At 44.0% G+C, this 20080-nt stretch overlaps 1 protein-coding gene across 3 annotated transcripts in view; it reads right to left on the bottom strand.

The window, feature by feature from the left end:
• Window positions 1-20080, bottom strand: part of Slc2a12 (solute carrier family 2 member 12) — a 55090-nt gene that overhangs the window by 15972 nt on the left and 19038 nt on the right. For all 3 annotated transcript variants that reach the window (XM_050159493.1, XM_050159492.1, XM_050159494.1), the window contains exon 3: window positions 210-332. In XM_050159493.1, the coding sequence (XP_050015450.1) occupies window positions 210-332 (123 nt within the window). The remainder of the gene's footprint in view (window positions 1-209; window positions 333-20080) is intronic.

Below are 20080 nucleotides of genomic sequence, written 5' to 3'. Positions count from 1 at the left end.
TATATATGATAGGATTCAAATAATCTGGTAAGGGGAGCAGGTGAGGTTAGAAAGGAACAAAGACTGCAAAGACTGGAAGCTGCTGAAGGTAGTTAATTGACGTAGCTGGTTCAGGACCAGCCTCTCTCTACTTTGGGGTATGTTTTAAAATCTCCACAATAAACACTTTCATGAAGCTTATGAAGACACAAACACACAAGACTTCTTACCAGTCACCGTCAGAAATGTCAAGGAGATGAGAAGATTAATGCCCCAGTTCATGCTAGAAGTCAGGGCCATGGCTCGGCCTCTAATTCCACCAGGAAAGATCTCACTGAGCAACAGCCAGGGCACTAGGAAAAAGGGAAGAATTGTGAGACAGCAAAATTCACAAAGACCCCATGACGCCCCTTCCACTGGTCTCTCTCCGAGCTGTGCTTGACTTGGAGGTCAAGACTATCTCTCACTTCAACAGGACAGCCCCAATAATGGCACACCCCCTCCTCCCCAAGGGAAAGACTTCAGGATAAACACTGGATAGGCTTGACAACAGCTATCATAAAGAAGAGGAGGTGGTACAACATAGCCCTGAAAAATGCCTGTGGCACTCGTGAACGAGCTTTGAAGATCTATCTGGCACAGAAGCCTCGGGTCCAAATTCCTAACGTTAGTGGATCCAGAATGGTGAACTTTCCTACACTTTCCTCTCTTTCTGAAGGCATAACCAATGAGTGTGTGGTAAATAGAGCTGGAAAGGTGAAAGGTCACATATCTCTCCCTTTTCCAAATGGGCGCCACGGCCCAGGGGAAGCTGGGCAGTGAGAAGTCCTAAATTAAATATTGCTCCCAGATTTGATTGTCAGACCAGACTAGACATCTCAATCTTTGGAAGGAGACTCTTCCTGTATCAAAACTGATCAGAGGACTTTTTATTATCTGAGTGACAGGGAGCATTATGGGCTCTGCCTGATTAGATTAGGAAGGGCAGAAGACAGCAAATTAACTTGTCCTCTGCTCACAAATTTGGTGCGCTCAAACAAGGATGGGCTCTGGCTGTGGGCTGACCTGACAAACACCTCTACAGTTTCTCATTTGACTGTGGCCAACCCCAACCACGTAGAACTATTGCTGTCCCTAGGTCATAGAGGAAGAGATTGCGGCTCTGAAGAGTTAATGACTTGCCAAGGTCACAGAGTCCCTAAGTGACAGAGGTAGAACTGAGCTCTGACTAGTCTTTGGAACTCATTCTAAATCAGTATGCTTTCCCAGTAGTGGCTCGATAAATGTGTTGGTTAATGAAGAAATGTGAACGTAAGGGAATCTGATTGGACAGAAAGAAAAATTTAGGAAGAGTCCTGGCTCTCTGCAGATGAGCAAACCCATTGGAAAGATGCTCTTTATGTAGCTACCAACCATGTAATCCTAGCCTGGAGGAAGCTAGAGGAGGCTAGTGGCTCAGGACTGAGCAGTCGGCAGAGTCTCCAAGTGAGCAATTTGCCTCTCACATCACAATCGTGCTCTGTGGAGAAAATATCTACTTGTTGTAAACATGTTAAGGTTGTTTTTGTTTATTTATTGTGTGTGTGTGTGTGTGTGTGTGTGTGTGTGTGTGTATGAAAGCCTGGTAGGCCTCCAATTGAATCTATACCAAGTTACCCTGAGGATCTGGAGGATAATTATAAGAACAGCACCAGGATTGTTATTTTCTAATTTAAGGAGAATATATGAAAATAATGGTATGCGTCCCACCCTCAAATCTTTGCTTCTCCTTTCCCACCCCCTCCCTGCACTCAAAGAGGCAAGTTATTGAGGATTACATACTTGAATAATAACCCCTCTCTCCCTCATTATTTTGAAATCGGGTCTCATACAGCCAAACCTTGAAATTGCCACAAAGCCAAGGTTGGCCTTGAGATCCTGATTCTCCTTCATCCACCTCCCAAGTACAGGTATTACAGTCAAGTGCCAATCATGTTCCTCTTGATGAACTCATCTTAGTGTTCGCATGCCCTTGTCTTGGGCTTTTAAGAGGGAAGATCCAGCTCTGGGTGGATGGTAGCAGCGCATTAAAAAGGAAACCTTTATAATAAAGATTAGACCCTGGGCAAATACAGTATAAAAGTATGTTAAAAAGCATTTTGCTTGTTCTTTGATAAGGCATCTTGAGTGCTTGGGTTAAGGCTATGTGTTACCATGCTGGGCTTAATGCCAGCTCTTAAAGCTAAATATTCTCCCCTCCATACTACTGCTTACCATGGGTATTGAGAATGGTTACCATGAAGCTGAGGGGTCTCTGGGGCCTTGTGTTTTAGCAGGCAGAAAGAGAAAATGGGTACACCCTTTCATTTTAGAGGCATTGGCTCAGATCTTCATGATTCAGCTTCCAGCCCTATTTCAACACCTGTCCGACCCACTTTCAACTCCACGTCTCCTCAAAATGGCCTGACGGAATTAATCAATGGCTGGGTGTTGCTGAGTTCTTCAGAGCCACAATGGCCCCAGATGAGAATGAACTGCCTTGGCTGTTACAGAAAGCAGTGGGTGCCACCGAGACAGGATGGGGCCAGGATATAGCACAGCTCGTGAAACATGTGCCTAGCATGCGTGAAGCCCTGGGTTTGATTCACACCGCCACATAAACCAAGCACGGTGGCACCTGTCTGTAACTCTAGGTGGAAGCAGGTGAATCAGAAGGGCAAAGGTGATCTCAAGGCCATCCTAGAATACACGAGCCTCTGTCTCAGACAAACAAAGGGGGTGGAGCTGGTCATACAAAGCACTGGTGATAGCTTACATGTCCTGCATCTGAAATGCCAGGGTCTTATCTCAAAAAACTAAAGACCACTCAGGATGTCTACCCTAGGCAAACAGTGAAGCAGCTGAACCGTGTCCTGGGGCAATTTAACCAGCTCAGGTATTGAACTAAAGATTGAAGAACAGGCTTCCTTCAGTCTACATCCTGGTGGGAACTTGCCAGTCGAGCCCCGCATCTGACAGCTCCAAAGATAAAACACATCATTTCTGGAACTTCTACTTCCCTTTTGATCTAATGGGAAGAACTCAAGAACTGATGTCTTGGCTGATACAGTACTGACAAAATTAGACGCCGTAGCAATTGTCAAATGAATGATTAACCATTCCGATGTAGAGCACATCAAATGAAAGTAAGGAGGATATTATTTTAATGGTGGTGATGGAACTGTAAAATCGCAAGCTCTCAGATCCCAAGAGAGCAAAATAAAACCCTGAATGTATGGCAAGAATAGCTTCCTCTGACAGACTGAAAAGCAAGAGAAAGCAAGAATCTTCTGTGTCTTAGTGTTTTCCAGAAAGACGCTCGGAGTGCCCAGAGCAGAAAGAACAGAAGAGCTCACCCTTAGTAGGTAGGGAAAGAGCAGAAGCATGAACTGCCGCACGGGGATTCAATATGGCAATCCTTCTAATCACAAAGGCGGTATTTTCTTTGTACCCTCAATGAGATGGTCCATTTTCTCTCCAAAGAAAATCAATCTACTGCTACATGGGATGGTTCTCTTTCACTGCCACAAGGAAGAAACGGGGGCCCTCTTTGAGCATCCTCTTTCTCCCCTACCCCAGTGATGCACCAGCAGAAGAGACATTGTCCTATTTACCCCACAGAGTGCTCACAACAGATACGGTACAACAGGACCGTGTCCATTGACACCATCACTCAGCAGGCATAAAACATTTCATCGGGACTCTGTTATTCTACCTCTGTCTTGCTATCACAGGGCCACTGCAGCAATTTGTGCTCCTACAAATGACAGAGTCTGCGATGCCCCTAATGTCAGCTCTAAGCTGTAATGACTTAGATCTGAGCTTGCCGGAGACTAGAGTCAGTAAGAATTCACAGCTATGGAACTCCTGTATCACACGGCATTAGATTGTCAGGGCCCCATAAGAACTTGCCAGATCCAGATGGAGTCTACAGACATGGTGTTCACGGCTACACAGAGTCACAAAAAGACGAGGAAGGAAGGACGCATATCTTGATGTCACTCTGTGAGGACACAGCCTTGGATTAAGAGGGATAATGAAATGACAGTTCTGTCCCATGTAAGTCACCCTGAATATTTCCTGCCTCTTACTTATTCTGGCCACTGCCCCAGTTTTTCCTACAGAACCTGTCATTTAACCCCCCCACGCTTTGAGACTTAAATCCTGCAGCTCTCTGGGCACACTTTCCACTTGGCAGGAGTTCTTCCTGAACCACCTGGCGTGTGAACCCAATCCTGAAAGACTCACTGAGGTCTCACAACTCCTGCCAGGGAACTTCTAACAACTCCGGAGGAAGTTCTGCACTGGAGCTTCAGGGAGCTCAAGAGTTGGATTTGCCAAGGGAGCCATGCCCTGCACGTGGCATGTAAATCCAACTCCCATGGCTTTATTGCCTCTACAGCACATGCCACACCTGGCTCTCCTGCAAAGAGGTGCTTAAAATGTGAATAAAGAGGGCTGGAGGGATGGCTCAGTGGTGAAGAGCATTGACTATTCTTCCAGAGAGCCTGGGTTCAATTACCAGCACTCACAGGACAGCTCACAACTGTCTGTACCTCTGATTCCAGAGGACCTGGCAACTGTGGGAAAACACCAAATCACATAAAATAAAAAAAAATCAGTTTAAAAAAAGGATTAAAGAAGTGTGAATATGAGCTGAGCTATCTATCCCTTCCCACCAGATGCTTAAATCCTGAAACTTACATCTATTTTAACAACAGACTCTACTGTGAGCTGCCACTCCAACATAAAGAGGAACAGGTAGCTTTCCTTTCTCTGTTGGTTTTGGAGTCTCACCTCCCTCGGTCTCCCTGAGTTGTGCCATGCATGGCCTTTTGTAAAATAAATACCTTTTTCATGAACATGATCCTGAACTGCATAGATTACAAACCAAGACAGGCAATGAAATAAAGAATCAGTGTTTCCCAATTGAGGATTCCTAGTCAAGATCAATCAGAATGATTTTTCAGAAAAGTGTACTAGGGGAAACTGAACTAAACAGAATGACTCTTAATACAAAACAAAATTAAATTTAAAATGAACACCCCTGCCCCCCGACCTGTTTTTTAGAGAGGTTCTCAACATGTAATTCCTTACTACCTAGACCATGCTGGTCTCAAACTGTCAGAGAGACCCCTGCCTCTGCCTCCCAAGTGCTGGAATCAAAGTTGTACTCCACCATGCCCAGCCAAAAGAAAAAAAAAGGACAAACTCTGTTTTATTAGGCACCAAAAAAGAATAGGACAGAGCTGTGTCACTGGGAATTCCATCTTTCTCACTCATGTAGCCTAAAAAGTCATTTGAAATGGAAGAACTAAGTATTTTTGTTATTTATAATTATGTTTTAATCATAAATTTACATACTAGCAGAATATGCAATGTCTACCACCATGTTCAGCAATCACTCTTCTAGATTCTTCCAGTAGGACTTAATGGCATCCCTGTTTGATTCCCTCTTGTTCACCTGAGCACAGTATTTCACCTGCTGCCTGCAAAGTCTGCCCGAAATGCTCTCACCAAAAGCCCTGCACACTTTAATGGAAAAAGTCACAAACTTAAACTGAATTATAGATTAGTTTTATATACTCTAAGATAGCTTAAGGTTTTTTCTGAATGTATGAACACCACAGCTAGTATGAAAGGGGACAGAATGATAGAAACATCCCCAAATGCTTAGAAATCCCAGCACAAATGTACCGCTGACTCCTTCGTGTGAGGGATGAGAGATTGTTATTTATCACGTTGCTGTGGGTGAATGCCACTTACTTATAGAGTAAGATGTTATTCTTCCACTTTTGAAATAGATGAAATTAACTCTTCTCAACAATAAAATAGGTGGGGAGCTGAAGGAAATCAGTACTAACATTGTCACTCAGCCCTTGTGAGTAGTTAACGACAAAAGTTGTGTGCTGATCTGTCAGCTGGTGATTTGATTAGGTCATTCTTCATGTTTTTGTTGAAAGCAAATCACAGGAAAGGAGAGGATGATTATCTCGTCTGTTGACTCATTTCTCAACACCTACATAATATTTTCAAGTATCCTTTTTATTAGTGTTCTTCGGATTTTATTATTTGCCATGTCTATGACAACAGTAATTCTGATGGAGCAATAAATGGGCTTTCTTTTAAACAGGAGGATATACATAACTGAAGAGATCGGGAAGGGCTATTTCAGTTTATTTTTACTCTGTATGGTGTGTACATGGGGAACATGTATGCTAGTGGGTGTCCACACCCAAGTGTATGCAAGTGGGGGTGAGAGCAACGTTGGCTGCCTCCCTCTACCTCCACTTGACTGCCTTAAAACACAAGGATCTCTCACTAGACCGTTTAGGTGGGCTGGCCAATCAGCTCTCAGCATTTCGCTGTCTCTGCTTACCAATGCTACAGGGGTTACAGGTACTGCTGTAGGCATACTCAGCTTTTTACATAGATTCTGGGGGTTCAAAGGCAAGTCCTGTGTTGTTATGTTGATAGAGCGAACAGTCCTGCCCATTGAGCCATTTTTCCAGCCCCTATTTTATGCTTTTTTTTTTTTTGAGACAGAGTCTTGTGTAGTATGTAGCCAAAGATGTCCCTGAACTCCTGATCCTTTTGCTTCCCATTCCCAAGTGCTGGAAATGCAGACATGTGCCACCATATCTGGCTTAAAATAAAAAAAATTTAAGAAATATATTGTTTTAAAGTTGGGACTTTGGAAACAGATTCCCTCTGAAATATCTTGGAGGACCCTCATAAGAACACAATTCATACACCCTAAAAAGACAGAAGCAGCACTCAAAATGCAAACCAAAAAATAGAAAAGCAAAGAGTAGTGAGGACTTTCTCTTTACTAACTTGAGCTGGAATGACATGGCATTTGAAGTATTATTGTATGTAGATGTAGTATTTTGTACTGTACCGCTGTCATTACCGATGCTACAATTAGGAAGCTGCTGTGGTTTTTATTGCTCCAAATGCTCCTTGGAACGATTCTTAATGTGTTCCGGGAAACAGTTAAGTAACAAATGTCTGTGCTTATTAAGATAATGTTAAATCCTCAATCTGTTCCTTTAATGCCTGTGATAGGCAGGATTTACAGTGTTCCAGGACAGATGATTAAAATGGGAGGACTGTCCGGAAGCTAAACACACGTCTTGTGCAAGCAATTTCTAATGGCCCCAGAGTGGATGGTGCCATTTCTCTGTGTGTTTAGGTCTGCTCCTATGCAGAAATGCCATGGAGAACTCTTTGGTTCCATTAGTATCACAACTGCATCTTCTAACTCTAAAGGGAAAGAAGGATTTCATTTGCCAGATACACAGATTTCTTTAAGCTTCTCCTCTGTGAAAAAAATCCCCACAAAGTTCGTGCAGAAGGAGGCAGGGGTAATGCCTCTGATCCACGGATGAGTAACTCCTTCAGTCAGTCAGATGAGCCTAGCTAACCAGGGAGAAAAGCACAGTGACCATTGTGCAGATATGGGTCAAAGCTGAAAGAAAGAAAAAAAACATCTTAAAGATATTAAAGGGAGGGACACTTAGCACAGCCACTATGTGAATATTATTATAGACAACCTACATTTGATGTTAGAATTCTACCGCTTAGAGAATAATTTCTGTAATGTGCCCTGTTTTTATCCAGCAAACATCGCGTCATAGGAAGGTGAACACTTGAAAGGCCTTTGACACCACTGTTTCTGAACACTAGCGGCCCGGGGCCCAGAGGAAACGCAGGGCTGATCAAGATCTCTTCTGAAACACATGATGCGCTGCTGGGATGTCAGCCTTCGTCTTGAACCCAGCATGGGTTTGGCGTGAAGCAGCGAAGTAGAGTTCCAAATTAGAACCTGCTGTCCACATGCCTGGAACTGTCATCAACTGTGGCTGTGTAAGCATCACATGCGCGGTGGTTTAAGGGGCCAGAGTTATCTGGATATTACATCTATGTTTAAATATTATGGCAGATGACTCTTCTGCTTCCCACTGATACCATCCTCCAAAGGGGGCTGGCTCAGCTCTGAAGAAGCAGAGCAACTGGCCTGGCCAGAGTATCTTGAAGCACTCAGACACTCCGAGAAATAGAAGAGGACTTCGGAGTTGAGTTGGGAGACAGTTTTCTGTGTGCCTAGCATTCCTTCATGCCAGTGAGCAGAGGCTCTGACAGATCTTTGCTACAGACCCCTAAGGCTGCTGATTACACAGCGAAATTATCTCCCCGTGAAGAAAGGAACAACTTTAGTTATTGTTGGGTAAATAAACGTACTGCCTCTGGGGAAGAAAGCAGGTTGGCTATATTATCAAAGATTTGGGTTTTCCACGCTCTTGTTCCTCTGTCAGGTGTCCCAGCAACTGTGTAGATATTTTATATATAATCATGTTGGCCTTGGGGCTTGGGCATCTACCATAAGTGCTGATGTCCTCAGTGTTACTATGAATAATAAATGGCCTTTTGTTCTGACCAAGGAGTCTTACATCCTTTACGAACACCCAAGCTAACCTGTTAGCTTGCAAGTGGGTAAAACCGCAGGTCCTTTCCAGTTACCGACACCTTAATTGCTTGTGGTTAGGGTATGATCTCTCTCTAATGGTCTTTCATTACAGTTATTAACTGTACTTGCCCATTCTTACCAGAAGAATTGAATGCAATTTTGGGGGCTCAGATAATTCACTGAAATATGTCTGCAAGCTCTAATACTAATCAGGTAAGCAAAAGCAAAGGAAAAAGGGAACCTTTCCAAGTCCGAGGTTTAGACTGTCACAAGATTTTCTTAGAAAAAAAATTACAAACGGCTTGGGCTCAAATCTTGTTTGGTTTTTTTAAGAGCCAAGTTTTAAGAAACTTGGTTTAGCTGGGCACAGTGGCTCATGCTTTTAAACTGAGTATTGAGGATGGCTGAGGCTGGAGGATGCATGTATTTGAGGCCAGCCCAAGCTATATAGTGAGAGCCAGTCTCATAAAAACAAACAAAAAGAGGGTCGTAGATGTATAGAGACACATTACATCATCGAGTTAAAGGAGCCATGAAAGTAAAAGTAAGGATAGCTCTGAGGGTAAAGATGCTCGTGCCATGTGCACATGCTTGCCACCATGCCTGATGACTTGAGTTCAAATCCTAGGGCTTCCACATGGTGGTAAGTGAAAATCGACTCCCAAAAGTTGTCCTCTGATCTCCGAATATACGCAACAACACACATGTACCATCACCCCCTACCTACAGACAGACACACACACACACCCACAAAGAAGTGTAATTTAAAGAAATAAAAAGGAAAATAAATTTAAGTAAAAAAAATTAAAGTAAGCATGATTAATCCAAGACACTGCTAAGCACAAGCCTCATTCTTGGAGAGCAAAGTGGAAAAACTTGGAAATCAGCTTTTTTTTTTCTAGCACCCTAAAATAAAATGGCCTTAATTCTAAATTTAAACTTCCTTAGGTATCAGTTTTTAGAGATGGCCTTTTACCCTCAACTGAGCACTTTTATTGAAGTAGACGTTTTGGCCCAGTGCATGTGGGGCTCCGTGTGAGCCACAGTTCCCCCTACCGCTGATTCACGGGAAACCCGGGTGTTCCAGTGCCACCCCAGAGAGCTCGTGCACAACCACAGAGTCTGGATTCATTGCACAGACTTAGACGAGTGAATATCTGTGTTTCTGGGCCACATTTACAACTTCTGATCTCACCAGCACGGCACGATTTTCTGTAAAGCCTGCCTGGATTCCTGGGAAACCCTGACTACAGGTGCTCCATGACTGGACCATACGTCCCGAAGCCACAGGTCCATCTCTATAGCGTCAACCCAACGGAAATATGGACAGTGAGGCTGGCGATGACATCATACATCAGCAGTGAGCCATGAGCACTTCCTGTGTGTCCCGGGGTGGCTTAAACAAAGTCCTTGCTGACATCAGTGTTGGCAGCATCTGAACTTCTCACGTCTAGACCTTAATCAGAAGTCTGACACCACGGCCCCTGAGTCCACCCTGCACACTAGAGACTAAGTGAAGGACACACACTGTTCAGATCACTTCATTAGCGGTGTGATTACCCAGCGAGGTGGACACCACCAGCCTACCGTCCGGCTAAGCAAACTGAAAATTTCAGGGGTGAGTTTATTTGTCCAGACTCCTCCACTGTGGATCTTGGTAGAGAGAGGATGTCCCAGGCAAAAACCCCATCCAAATTCTATCACTGGGATACAGACACAATTGGCTTTTTTATTCACATTCTCCTACTCGTTCCAGTTCATATCCATCCTCAGGGTATGTGACCCACCATCCTTTATCTTTGCTGTAAACTCCCCTCCCTCTTCCAGATGCTCACACTACATTCTCAATACAACACTTGCCCCAACAGCACAGTCTCAGAAACACCCTCCGCACTTTCCTCCCTGAAGAAGCCCCCTTCAAGGATAGCTTTTCTCTTTACATTCCTTTACTTTCTACTACTCTTGCTTCCACGTGAACTGAAAACTGCTCTGCCCTGAAACTCTATGATGCTCACGTTCATTTTTGTCCTTACCGCTTGTTCCATCGCTAGCTCCGCAAAGTGTGGTCTCTCCTAGCCTCACCTAAATGTCCAGCGCCTGGCGCAGGCCATGCTGAGGCGCACCTCCCTGCTGGATGAAGGAGTGAAGAATTTCCACCACTTTCTCCCACTGGCTTCTCTTCTTGGCCTTTGCAATATGCTCATTCCTGCCCATACGGGGCTCCAGAGTTGGTAGACAATATGAGAGGAGATGCTCTAGGGCCCCCTGTCACTCAGATTTTGGTGTGATGTTCCACTTGAATATGTGAAGCAAAGGTTTCTAGTTGAAGGTGGATAGTCACAGTCTCACCACCTAACTTAATATATGACCCAGAGCTGGGCAGTGGTGGCACACACCTTTAATACCAGCACTCGAGTGCTGAGATGGGTAGATCTCTTTGAGTTCGAGGCCATCCTGGTCTACAGAGCAAATTCCAGGACAGGATCCAAAGCTATAGAGAAACCCTGTCTTATAATATATATATATATGTGTGTGTGTACTATTTTTTAATTTACATAAAATAAGTGTACACATATGACCCTGAGAAAACTTCCTTACATCTGCTCCAGATGAAAAGCTAGTTAGGAATGAGAGAAGGGAGAATTAACTAATTACTTTATGGACATATGAATTTTTGGACTAGCAAGCCTTCTGGGAGATGATGATACTCTAGAGTGAACAAGAATTGGAATATGAAACCTAGACAGCCGAGTTCACTAATGGAAAGTCAGGGGAACAAGCTGTTAGGAAAGGAAAGTATGACGGAAGATGGACCAAACGGATAGGAGATCTAATTATAGGAGAGCAAACCATATAGGATTGGGGCCAACTGTGGTCCTAAGACTTAGGGTGACATAGAACGAACTGGGGAACTATGAAGATGTGGGCTGAAAAAAAATGAATTATTGTGATATATGTTACATTGTAGGCTGTATCATTATGCAGTGATGTTTGTTAGTAAATATAGATGTACAAACACCGTCCTAAAAAAAAAAAAAAAAAGAATAGCCATACAGACTTGCTTCTATGTTACAGTGTACTGGTACTGTAGGGAAGACTGCGTTTCTACACAAACATTACCTCAGATGAACTCATGACATAATAACAATAGGCTCTGAGTTTTGGCTCATGTTTGTTTGTGGAGCATAAGTAGATGTTCTCCTAATGACAAGAATCTGTGACTCTATGCTAAAAAACTTCTCAGTCATTACAAGGAGCTAGAATGCTGGTCAAGACCACCTTGAACATGCACTGGAAAGTCAGGATAAGATTCTGAATCTATGCTGAAGCAGCGTAAAAGGCATGAATAATTGACTGTTTAATAAATGCCATGAATAATGGCAGTGGGGTTTATGTCCTGGCTTAATTTCATGCAAGACTCTTACTATTAGTTACGAACAAGAGCTCTTTTCTCTTGTGCCCCATGAATCTTCAGCAGATGGCCAAAGCCAGCGGACTCCTTCTTAGGATTCTATTTTAAGGGCATCACAGAGAGTACATAATATTACTGTATACCACATTTAGGTCCCTTTTACTTAAACTCTAGCTCCTAAGGCAGCCTTGTTATTGCACAGTTAGGAAACCAGAGGACCTGAGAGTGGAATGACTTGGGGCATTCACTTGAACCTAAAAACAGAAACCCTTTCCTGGCAGAAGGAAGCCACGCTATGACCTAATACAATGAAAGAATGTTGCTCTTAGCCAACTCATACTTAAGGAGATTTAATAAGGATGGTTTAATCTTCCTCTCAATGTTGCTTTAGAACAGCAAGTACTTTCCCCTTTACACCTCTACTTACACAAAGGAGTTGTTTGTTTTACAAGTAATAAACTCCCTAAACTCCATACTTGAGCAATAATCACACCGGGCTAATACGCTTTATAATGTGTTCAAAACCTGGTATGAAAAGCTTGCTCCTAATAATATATTTAAAGCTCTAGCTGGTTCTTGCAGGGTATGCCAAAGCTCTACAGCATGATTTTGAGTGCCGAAATGGAATGCCCCCATGGCATGCTTTCTTTAGGAAAGAAAAAGAAATCACAGCACAGGTATAGACATCAGTGGCTAGTTCTTTACAAAATAAATGAAGGAAACTTTTTAATTTTTTTTATTTTGTTTTTCTTTTTTTTTTAAAAAAAAAAAAGACTGATTTATTTATTATGTGTATAGCATTCCTTCCATGTGTGCCCACATGCCAGAAGGGGGCGCCAGGTCTCATTATAGATGGCTGTGAGCCACCATGTGGTGGCTGGGAATTGAACTCACGACCTCTGAAAGGGCAGTCAGTGCTCTTAACCACTGAGCCATCTCTCCAGCCCTTAATTTTGGTTTTCTAGACAGGGTTTGTCCCTGTAGCCCTGGACATCCTGGAACTCACTCTGTATACCAGTCAGTCTGGCCTCAGACTCAGGGATCCACCTGGATGGCTCTTGAGTGCAGGGATTAAATGATTGTACCACAACCACCTGGCCAAAGGACAATTCTTTAGATTTTCCTAAAGACAATAGGAAAGTCTCTATCCCTAAGCCACAGTACAATGTTATTATTGATGTTAGGAGGGTTGATTCAGACGCTGGACTCTGTCACAGTATGATCCAATCTCCCATGGGACCTCCAAGCCAGGTCTTGAAGCTGCCATTCTTAGATATTATGAGATGTGTGACAGAGTTAATTCCCTCCCCACACACTAAGGACCTCCCATCCTCAGCTTCCCCAGCCAGTAGCACTACTTTGGACCCAGAAATTCCCAGAAAGACTAACTACTCCATGTTGTGGCAAAAAGCAAAGGTGTCCAAGAAAATCCAGGATGGCTTTCAGAACTCTGTGTCCAGCTCTTTAAACATAACAAAAGACGTGCCTTAGCTGCCTCCTGCGTGCAGTTCTGAGCATGACTATTCCCAGCTTCTTATAGGCAAAAATCCTGATTTTTCAAAGTCGTGACCAAGGGCTGTATTGTTCTGCAGAAAGCCTCATGACGGTGTCTGGCAGAGAGGACTTGCTTTGGTCCTTAGCATTCCTAAGTTATTGGGTCCTTCACCCACCCACTTGAGCTGACTCCAAGCTCCTTCCTGCACGGCATCTTAGTTTAGACGTCTTTTCCCGTCTCCCTTCACAATCGAAATGTGACCTCGCATGGTTTATAATCAGACTTATAAGGTGCTCACATGTAAAGGACGGAAAGAGAAAAACACAAGATGCGGTTTCCTTTTTCTAGGAACATATGACCTACCAACTGTTCTCCGATCAATAAACCACCAGGGATGTACAGTAGCAATACAGGCTGTCACTCAAGGACTGAGTCACACCATTGCACTGTCATTCCCATTGGCCCTGTGCTCTGTAGCTTCCAAGACACACGGGCTCACCTGGCATGCACCTACTCTCTCTAGCAGACGCCACACTGCTGCGCCCATCACTGCTGCGCCCATCACTGCTGCGCCCATCACTGCTGCGCCCATCACTGCTGCGCCCATCACTGCTGCGCCCATCACTGCTGCGCCCATCACTGCTGCGCCCATCACTGCTGCGCCCATTTCAGAGACCAGAAACAACCGAGAGTAGAAAAGTGGCCTGCAAGTCAACAAGTTAATGGTCCGGGATTCGAACCCAGAGTTCCTTTCTATCTCTTAACTCTCAGACACTTTGTATCCCAGAACTGAGTAACTCTACATGAGACATACACTCATAGCTCATACACACAGAGGCCCTTTAAGAATTGGAGTGGGTCCATGGAGGAGATTTTCATGAAACCTCAAAGGTAGAAAGGTTGGGATTGAGTAGAGAGGGAAGACACTACATGCCTTCTGGGTTTATCGACTGCAAGATAAAGAAGTCCTAATGGGCGAAACCTCACCTCAGCACGCGATGCCTGCACCTCACTTACTGTGCACACTGTGTGGACTTTCAATGTACATCTGTGTGAATGACAGCTCCGGAACACAATGCTGTCGTCACCAGTGTCACTGACCACACAGATGCACGGATACAGTTCAGGGAGGGGACAGAAGGCCCCGAGAAACTGAGTTCCCCTTTCAGGAATGGGCGAGAGCATGGTAGAGAGAATGGAAGGAGCCCAAGGAATGTGGGCCTGTAGACCTTAACTGGCATGACCTCGGAATACTCTGCAGAGTCTTATTTCCTTCCCATAAAAGAAAAAAAAAAAAGAATTACTGTCTTCTTTTTATCTTGGCAAGTAGTTGATTTCTCTGGTACAGTATAAAGCTGGCATGCAGAAAAGATGGCCAGATGTGAGCCAGGCCTGGCACGGAACGCCTGGGAGACTCTCCCAGTAACTTAGTAATAAAAACACAGGGCCAGAGGAGGAGGGCAAACAGAAAAGAAGCAATAAATACGGGATCCACTGCTGAGGGAAAGCCCAAGAATGTGGTCACTGACTGAACTAAGAAAAACCTCCCAAATCAACCCTGAGTGGCTGCAGGTGCGGCAACCCCATGGCGAAACGGGGAAGGGATGGTGGGCCCTGAAGTAAGAGGAAAAAGAATTCAGTCCTGGCCTTTCGTCTCTGGCTGATGGCGAAGCACTGAGGTAGAAAAGTCTCACACTCGTGGGGCAAAATGGAACAGGAAGCCGTGAGTGACCAGAGAACCGGAGATGAGTGAGAACCATCGGCCTAAGGGAGAAGATTAACACCCCCGAGAAAACGAACGCCAAAACCTGTACAGTGCAGTAGCCAAGAACGGCGTTTGGTTTTCCAGCAAAAGAAAGGAAAGCCATGAGATATGAATGAAATGACCTCACCTGCTTTTATAGAAATGGATAGAATGAAAGCTGGTCATACATTTTGACAACTAGCATTTTATTTTTTAAAAACCAAAAGATTAAATTCCATCCTTAACCTTTTGAAATACCTTTTTTTTCACATTCACATCTATTCCCTTTTACTCCATGGATTATATCATGGTGATTCTGTGCTGCAGCACTTAAGCTACAATGGGACTACATTTCCCAGAATCCCCTTCCTATGCATTCCTGAGTGATAGTTTTCAGAAAGACAAATATGCATGAGTTTGGAAGCCCAAAGTAAAACCATAGACCAAGCTTGCTGGTTGGAGCAAGACACCATGCTGTTGACCACTGGGTCCACTTACGGATAGCAGAAAACAGAAAATTTGTCCAGGTCTGCTTTTAGCACTTCTCCAAGGCCAAGGCCAAGCAACAGGAGAAACGTGGCCATTTCTCTGCAGATGGCCAGCATCCTGAGGGCTGGCGTGGGCAGACATGGGAGCGGGCTGCAGTTCCCTCCCCGGCACTCTACGTTTGCTACGGCAAGTCCACTCGAGTTTGCTTCAGCCTATTGACTTAAGCTTCTCTTCTGCTCTGCAGATACTCCAAGCCATGGTTAAAGAGTCCACAGCCTTCCACAGATGTCTCTACCAGCTTCCCTCTGGGGCCCTGGTTACTAAGTCTTTTCCTGTTCTCTCCAAGACCTTTGCTTCTTCAGCTTCTCCCAGTTATGAGATGCCTGACCCCTATTGGAAATTCCTTACAGGCTGGGGAGATGGCTCACTAGGTAAAGCATCTACAATCCCAGTGTTCATATAGTAAGATGCAAGGGGGAGGCAGGAGAAGCCCAGGATGCACATGGGTCAGATGCCTTGCAACATGCAACTGTAAAAGAGCCAGGAGATTCTGTCTCAATCAAAGCAGGAAGTATAGGTGGCCATCCCAGGTTGTCCTCCAACCTCCACATGAATGCTGCGATACACACATGGCCCAGCACTCACACACAAGAATGCAAGAGCACACGTGAATACATGCACATATAACACACACACACACACGTAGTGGCAGGGTGTAATAAAAAAATTCCAATCTATTCATCACCCGGAGTGGTCCCACTCTACTGCAATGACCCACCTGGCCATGGATGACCCACCTGACATTGCCCTTCTCCACCTACATTCCTTTAATGGGCTATACTGTGCATGCTGATTCTGAAAGGCTCTCTAGCTGCTAGGAAAGGATGGTGCCACTGTTAAATGCATCTCCGTATTTAAACAGTCATCATGACAAAGGAGGAGTCAATATTAAAGCATAACCTAATATAGGGTCTGGGGTAGCTGTAGGCTCCCAGAACCTGACCCTGGGCAGCACCATAGCAACTAGAACCACAGAGCTCCAGCTGGTAAGCATTTTTAAAAAGAAGGAGAAGGAGAAGGAGAAGAAGAAGAAGAAGAAGAAGAAGAGGAAGAGGAAGAGGAAGAGGAAGAGGAAGAGGAAGAGGAAGAGGAAGAGGAAGAGGAAGAGGAAGAGGAAGAGGAAGAGGAAGAGGAGGAAGAGGAGGAGGAGGAGGAGGAGGAGGAGGAGGAGGAAGAAGAGGAGGAAGAGGAGGAGGAGGAAAAGGAGGAGGAGGAAGAAGAAGAAAAGAAGAAGAGGAAGAAGAGAAAAAAGAAGAAGAGAAAGAAAGAAGAAAGAAAAAAAAGAAAGGAAGGAAGGAAGGTCTAGCTTTTTTTATTTTGGTCCTGTTATATCAATTGAACTTGAATTCTAACTGATGCGGATGTTCAGTGTTTTCTTAAGTTTACTTATCCAAGTAGATGTATATCAAAGAATTTTTTAAAAATAAAATCATTATTTTTTTTTCCTGACAGTGTAGCCTCAGAAGAAGCACACATTTACCTACCTATAGTCTGTCTTCAGAGTCTCTTGGGGTGGATACAGGAGGATGATACACTATTTTTACTCACTCTTACTTCTAATGCCTCTTCAGTAAGAGGACGGAGCTAAAAATAATTGACTGTTGTGTCTGAGTTTGCAGTGTCTCCTAAAGGCCTATGTGTTCAACGAGGCTTGCTTCTAGCCTATGGTGCGGCGGAATTAGGAAGTGGTACACCCTCTTAGGTGGCAGGACCTATCAGAAAGTCACTAGGCTTTAGGGATACACCCTTGAAGGAGATATTAGGATCCTTGCTTCCTCCCTCCTTTCTGTTTGTGTCAGTGAAGAGTTTACCCCTTGGTGTGCACCGTCTGTCCTGCTATGCACTGCCTCACCATTGGCTCAATGGCAAAAGAGACACGTGATCATAGATGGGAAACTCAGACACCATGAGGCAAAAAGAGTCTTTCCTCTTTTTTAAGTTCATCTTCTCAGATATTTGGCACAGTGACAGTAAGCTGTCTAGTTCATTAACATTTACTCTCAAGACCAACGGGGAACTGGATCCACAGCTGAGGACCAAGCCCTTCAACACATGAGCTCCTGGAGGGGGCAGCCTTCATATCCAATACCTAACCCTAAGTTCAAGGTACATTTAAAAAGAAAAAGAGCAGAGGACCGTTTATGGGAGCATAAAGGTTAAGTAACAATAAACTTTCTGTTTCCAAAAATCAAACTGGATTTCCTACAGAGAAGAACTCTGTTCTAATGCAATGAGATAGCAAGTGACCCGCTGGAACAGAGAAGCTGCTGCATTCAAAATGTCCCAAAATCAAGAGAGAAGCGTGACATCATGCTAAAAAGCTCTAATGGCGAATAGGTTTATCCATGTCCTGAGTGGCTTGGGTCTCTGGACCCTGGCGCGGGGCAGCAGGGAGGTGAAGAAAGACAGACACACAGATACATGAAGCTGGAGGCAGAGTGGAGCAGAGATTCTCCAACCACTGCCAACCTGGAACCTCAGGGCATTTACTATGGGCAGCGTGGGGGTGGGAATTAGCTAGTCTCTGTAGGGTCTCTGCAGGTGAACAGTCCCAGGCTGGAAACAAAGAGGAAGCTGCAGTCCCTGGGCATAGCACACACTGGTCAATGGTTCATAAACACACAGACCCAGACTCTGAGGAGAGCTCTGCCTGATCCAGATGGGTAATGGCTTTGCCAATTTATTGTGGGCCATTGGCATCTTCTGGTACCATATGTACATAGATTTCCCCACATATGCTGTGAAGGGGCAGATAGATTAAATATTACTATACTGCAGCAACTGATTAGTCTGTCTCATTATTGACCCTGATTATTAAGACATGATATAGCTTGTTTTCAGAAAACTGTTCACCCATGATATATGTATGTGACTGCTCTCCTTCAAACTAATGGCAGCTGGGGAACCATCATTTGTATATTTTTACTTCAAGAAAGATGTCATAATCTATACGAGACATGCCTTGTTCATTCACTCAGGACTCCACTCACTCGGGGCTTCCTCCACTCCCGACATAGGTTGACCCCAACAGTCCGAGATCAATGACTCTCTTATGATACCATGTACCACAGCACCAACTCCTTCAACTGAAGCGGGTCTCTAAGTTAAAACCATGAAGGCATGCCTGGTTTACAATTTTTTCTCAGATTCTAAGGTAGCCCTTAATAATTCAAAGAATTGGATTAAAAAATAGTTATACAAAATAAACATTTTTGGTTTCATGAGGAACATAGAAGACAAAAGATTCTGGCAAAGAAACCCAGTAGATTCATAACCACCATGTAACATTTATCAGAGGAACAAACCTCACTGTACTTTCTTATACAGGAAAGTATTACAAACAAGGTCACATTGTCCTTCAGTATATGATAACACCCACACCTTATTCTCCTATAGAATATGATGTCTTTCTTAAAATAAAAATAGACAAATGATTAGTTTGAAGAACCAGAGCAGTCACATACATATATCATGGGTGAACAACTTTCTGAAAACAAGCTATATCATGTCTTAATAATCAGGATCAATAATGAGACAGACTAATCAGATGCTACAGTATAGTAATTTTAATCTATCTGCTTCTTCATAGTATATGTGGTGAAATCTATGTACGTATGGTACCAGAAGATTTCCTCCTTCTAATTACTCAACTTAGTAATAGCTGCTTAGTCCTGAATTGCTTCAGCTGACTAAATACAGTACAGGGTCCACCAGATCCCTATCTTCCTACCTGTCTGGAATTTAAAAAAAATCATATCTAGAAAGTGATATTTTAGAAGTAGATGTAAAATTTAAACAATGAGGTAGTAGGATTGGGGCAGGAGAGGCTAAAGCAGCATGCTCAAGAGTATTAGTTAACTGAGATCAAGCAAGCCGACTCTGCTGGTTGATAAGAGGCCAGCACAGGGGATATACCGTAGGCTAGTCAACTAGTCTCTTAGAAGATGAGAACAGGGTCTGGCCTGTTCATGACTGTTTCCTAGCATTGAGCATGGCTCCTGGTCAGTAATAGCCAAGTCCCCTGACAGACATCACCTGAATACATAGTTAATGCATTAGCAGTGGATGGCTAGGGCTTGTCTTCTTTCTAGAAACTCCTTTACATGGCCAGAGACAACATTCCTCCACGGAATCCCTTCTTCAATGGGGAGCCTATGCATGCATCCAGTCTGAGACTGGAAACAGTTCCCTTTACTAGAAAAGATTGATCACCTTGATCCTTATAGTTAGTTCCAAAATTAACTCTACTTAATAGAGGGATTGAGGAAGGGGAGGAGGAGGGAGGAGAAAAAGAGGAAGGCAAGAAGAGAGATGGCAGTTGGAGGATGATCAAATCTGAGAAGAGAATGTTAGAGAAACACTACCTCCACAACCTCCCTACAAAGAGGTTGAGAGTCCTTGTGGGGCAAAAGA

The sequence above is a fragment of the Alexandromys fortis genome, unplaced genomic scaffold (assembly GCF_014885135.2).
Source record: "Alexandromys fortis isolate MF-2015 unplaced genomic scaffold, M_Fortis_MF-2015_v1.1 scaffold_107, whole genome shotgun sequence".
Taxonomy (NCBI): domain Eukaryota; kingdom Metazoa; phylum Chordata; class Mammalia; order Rodentia; family Cricetidae; genus Alexandromys; species Alexandromys fortis.
The sequence above is the reverse complement of the archived record's forward strand: the minus strand, read 5'-3'. Positions and strand labels throughout refer to the sequence as shown.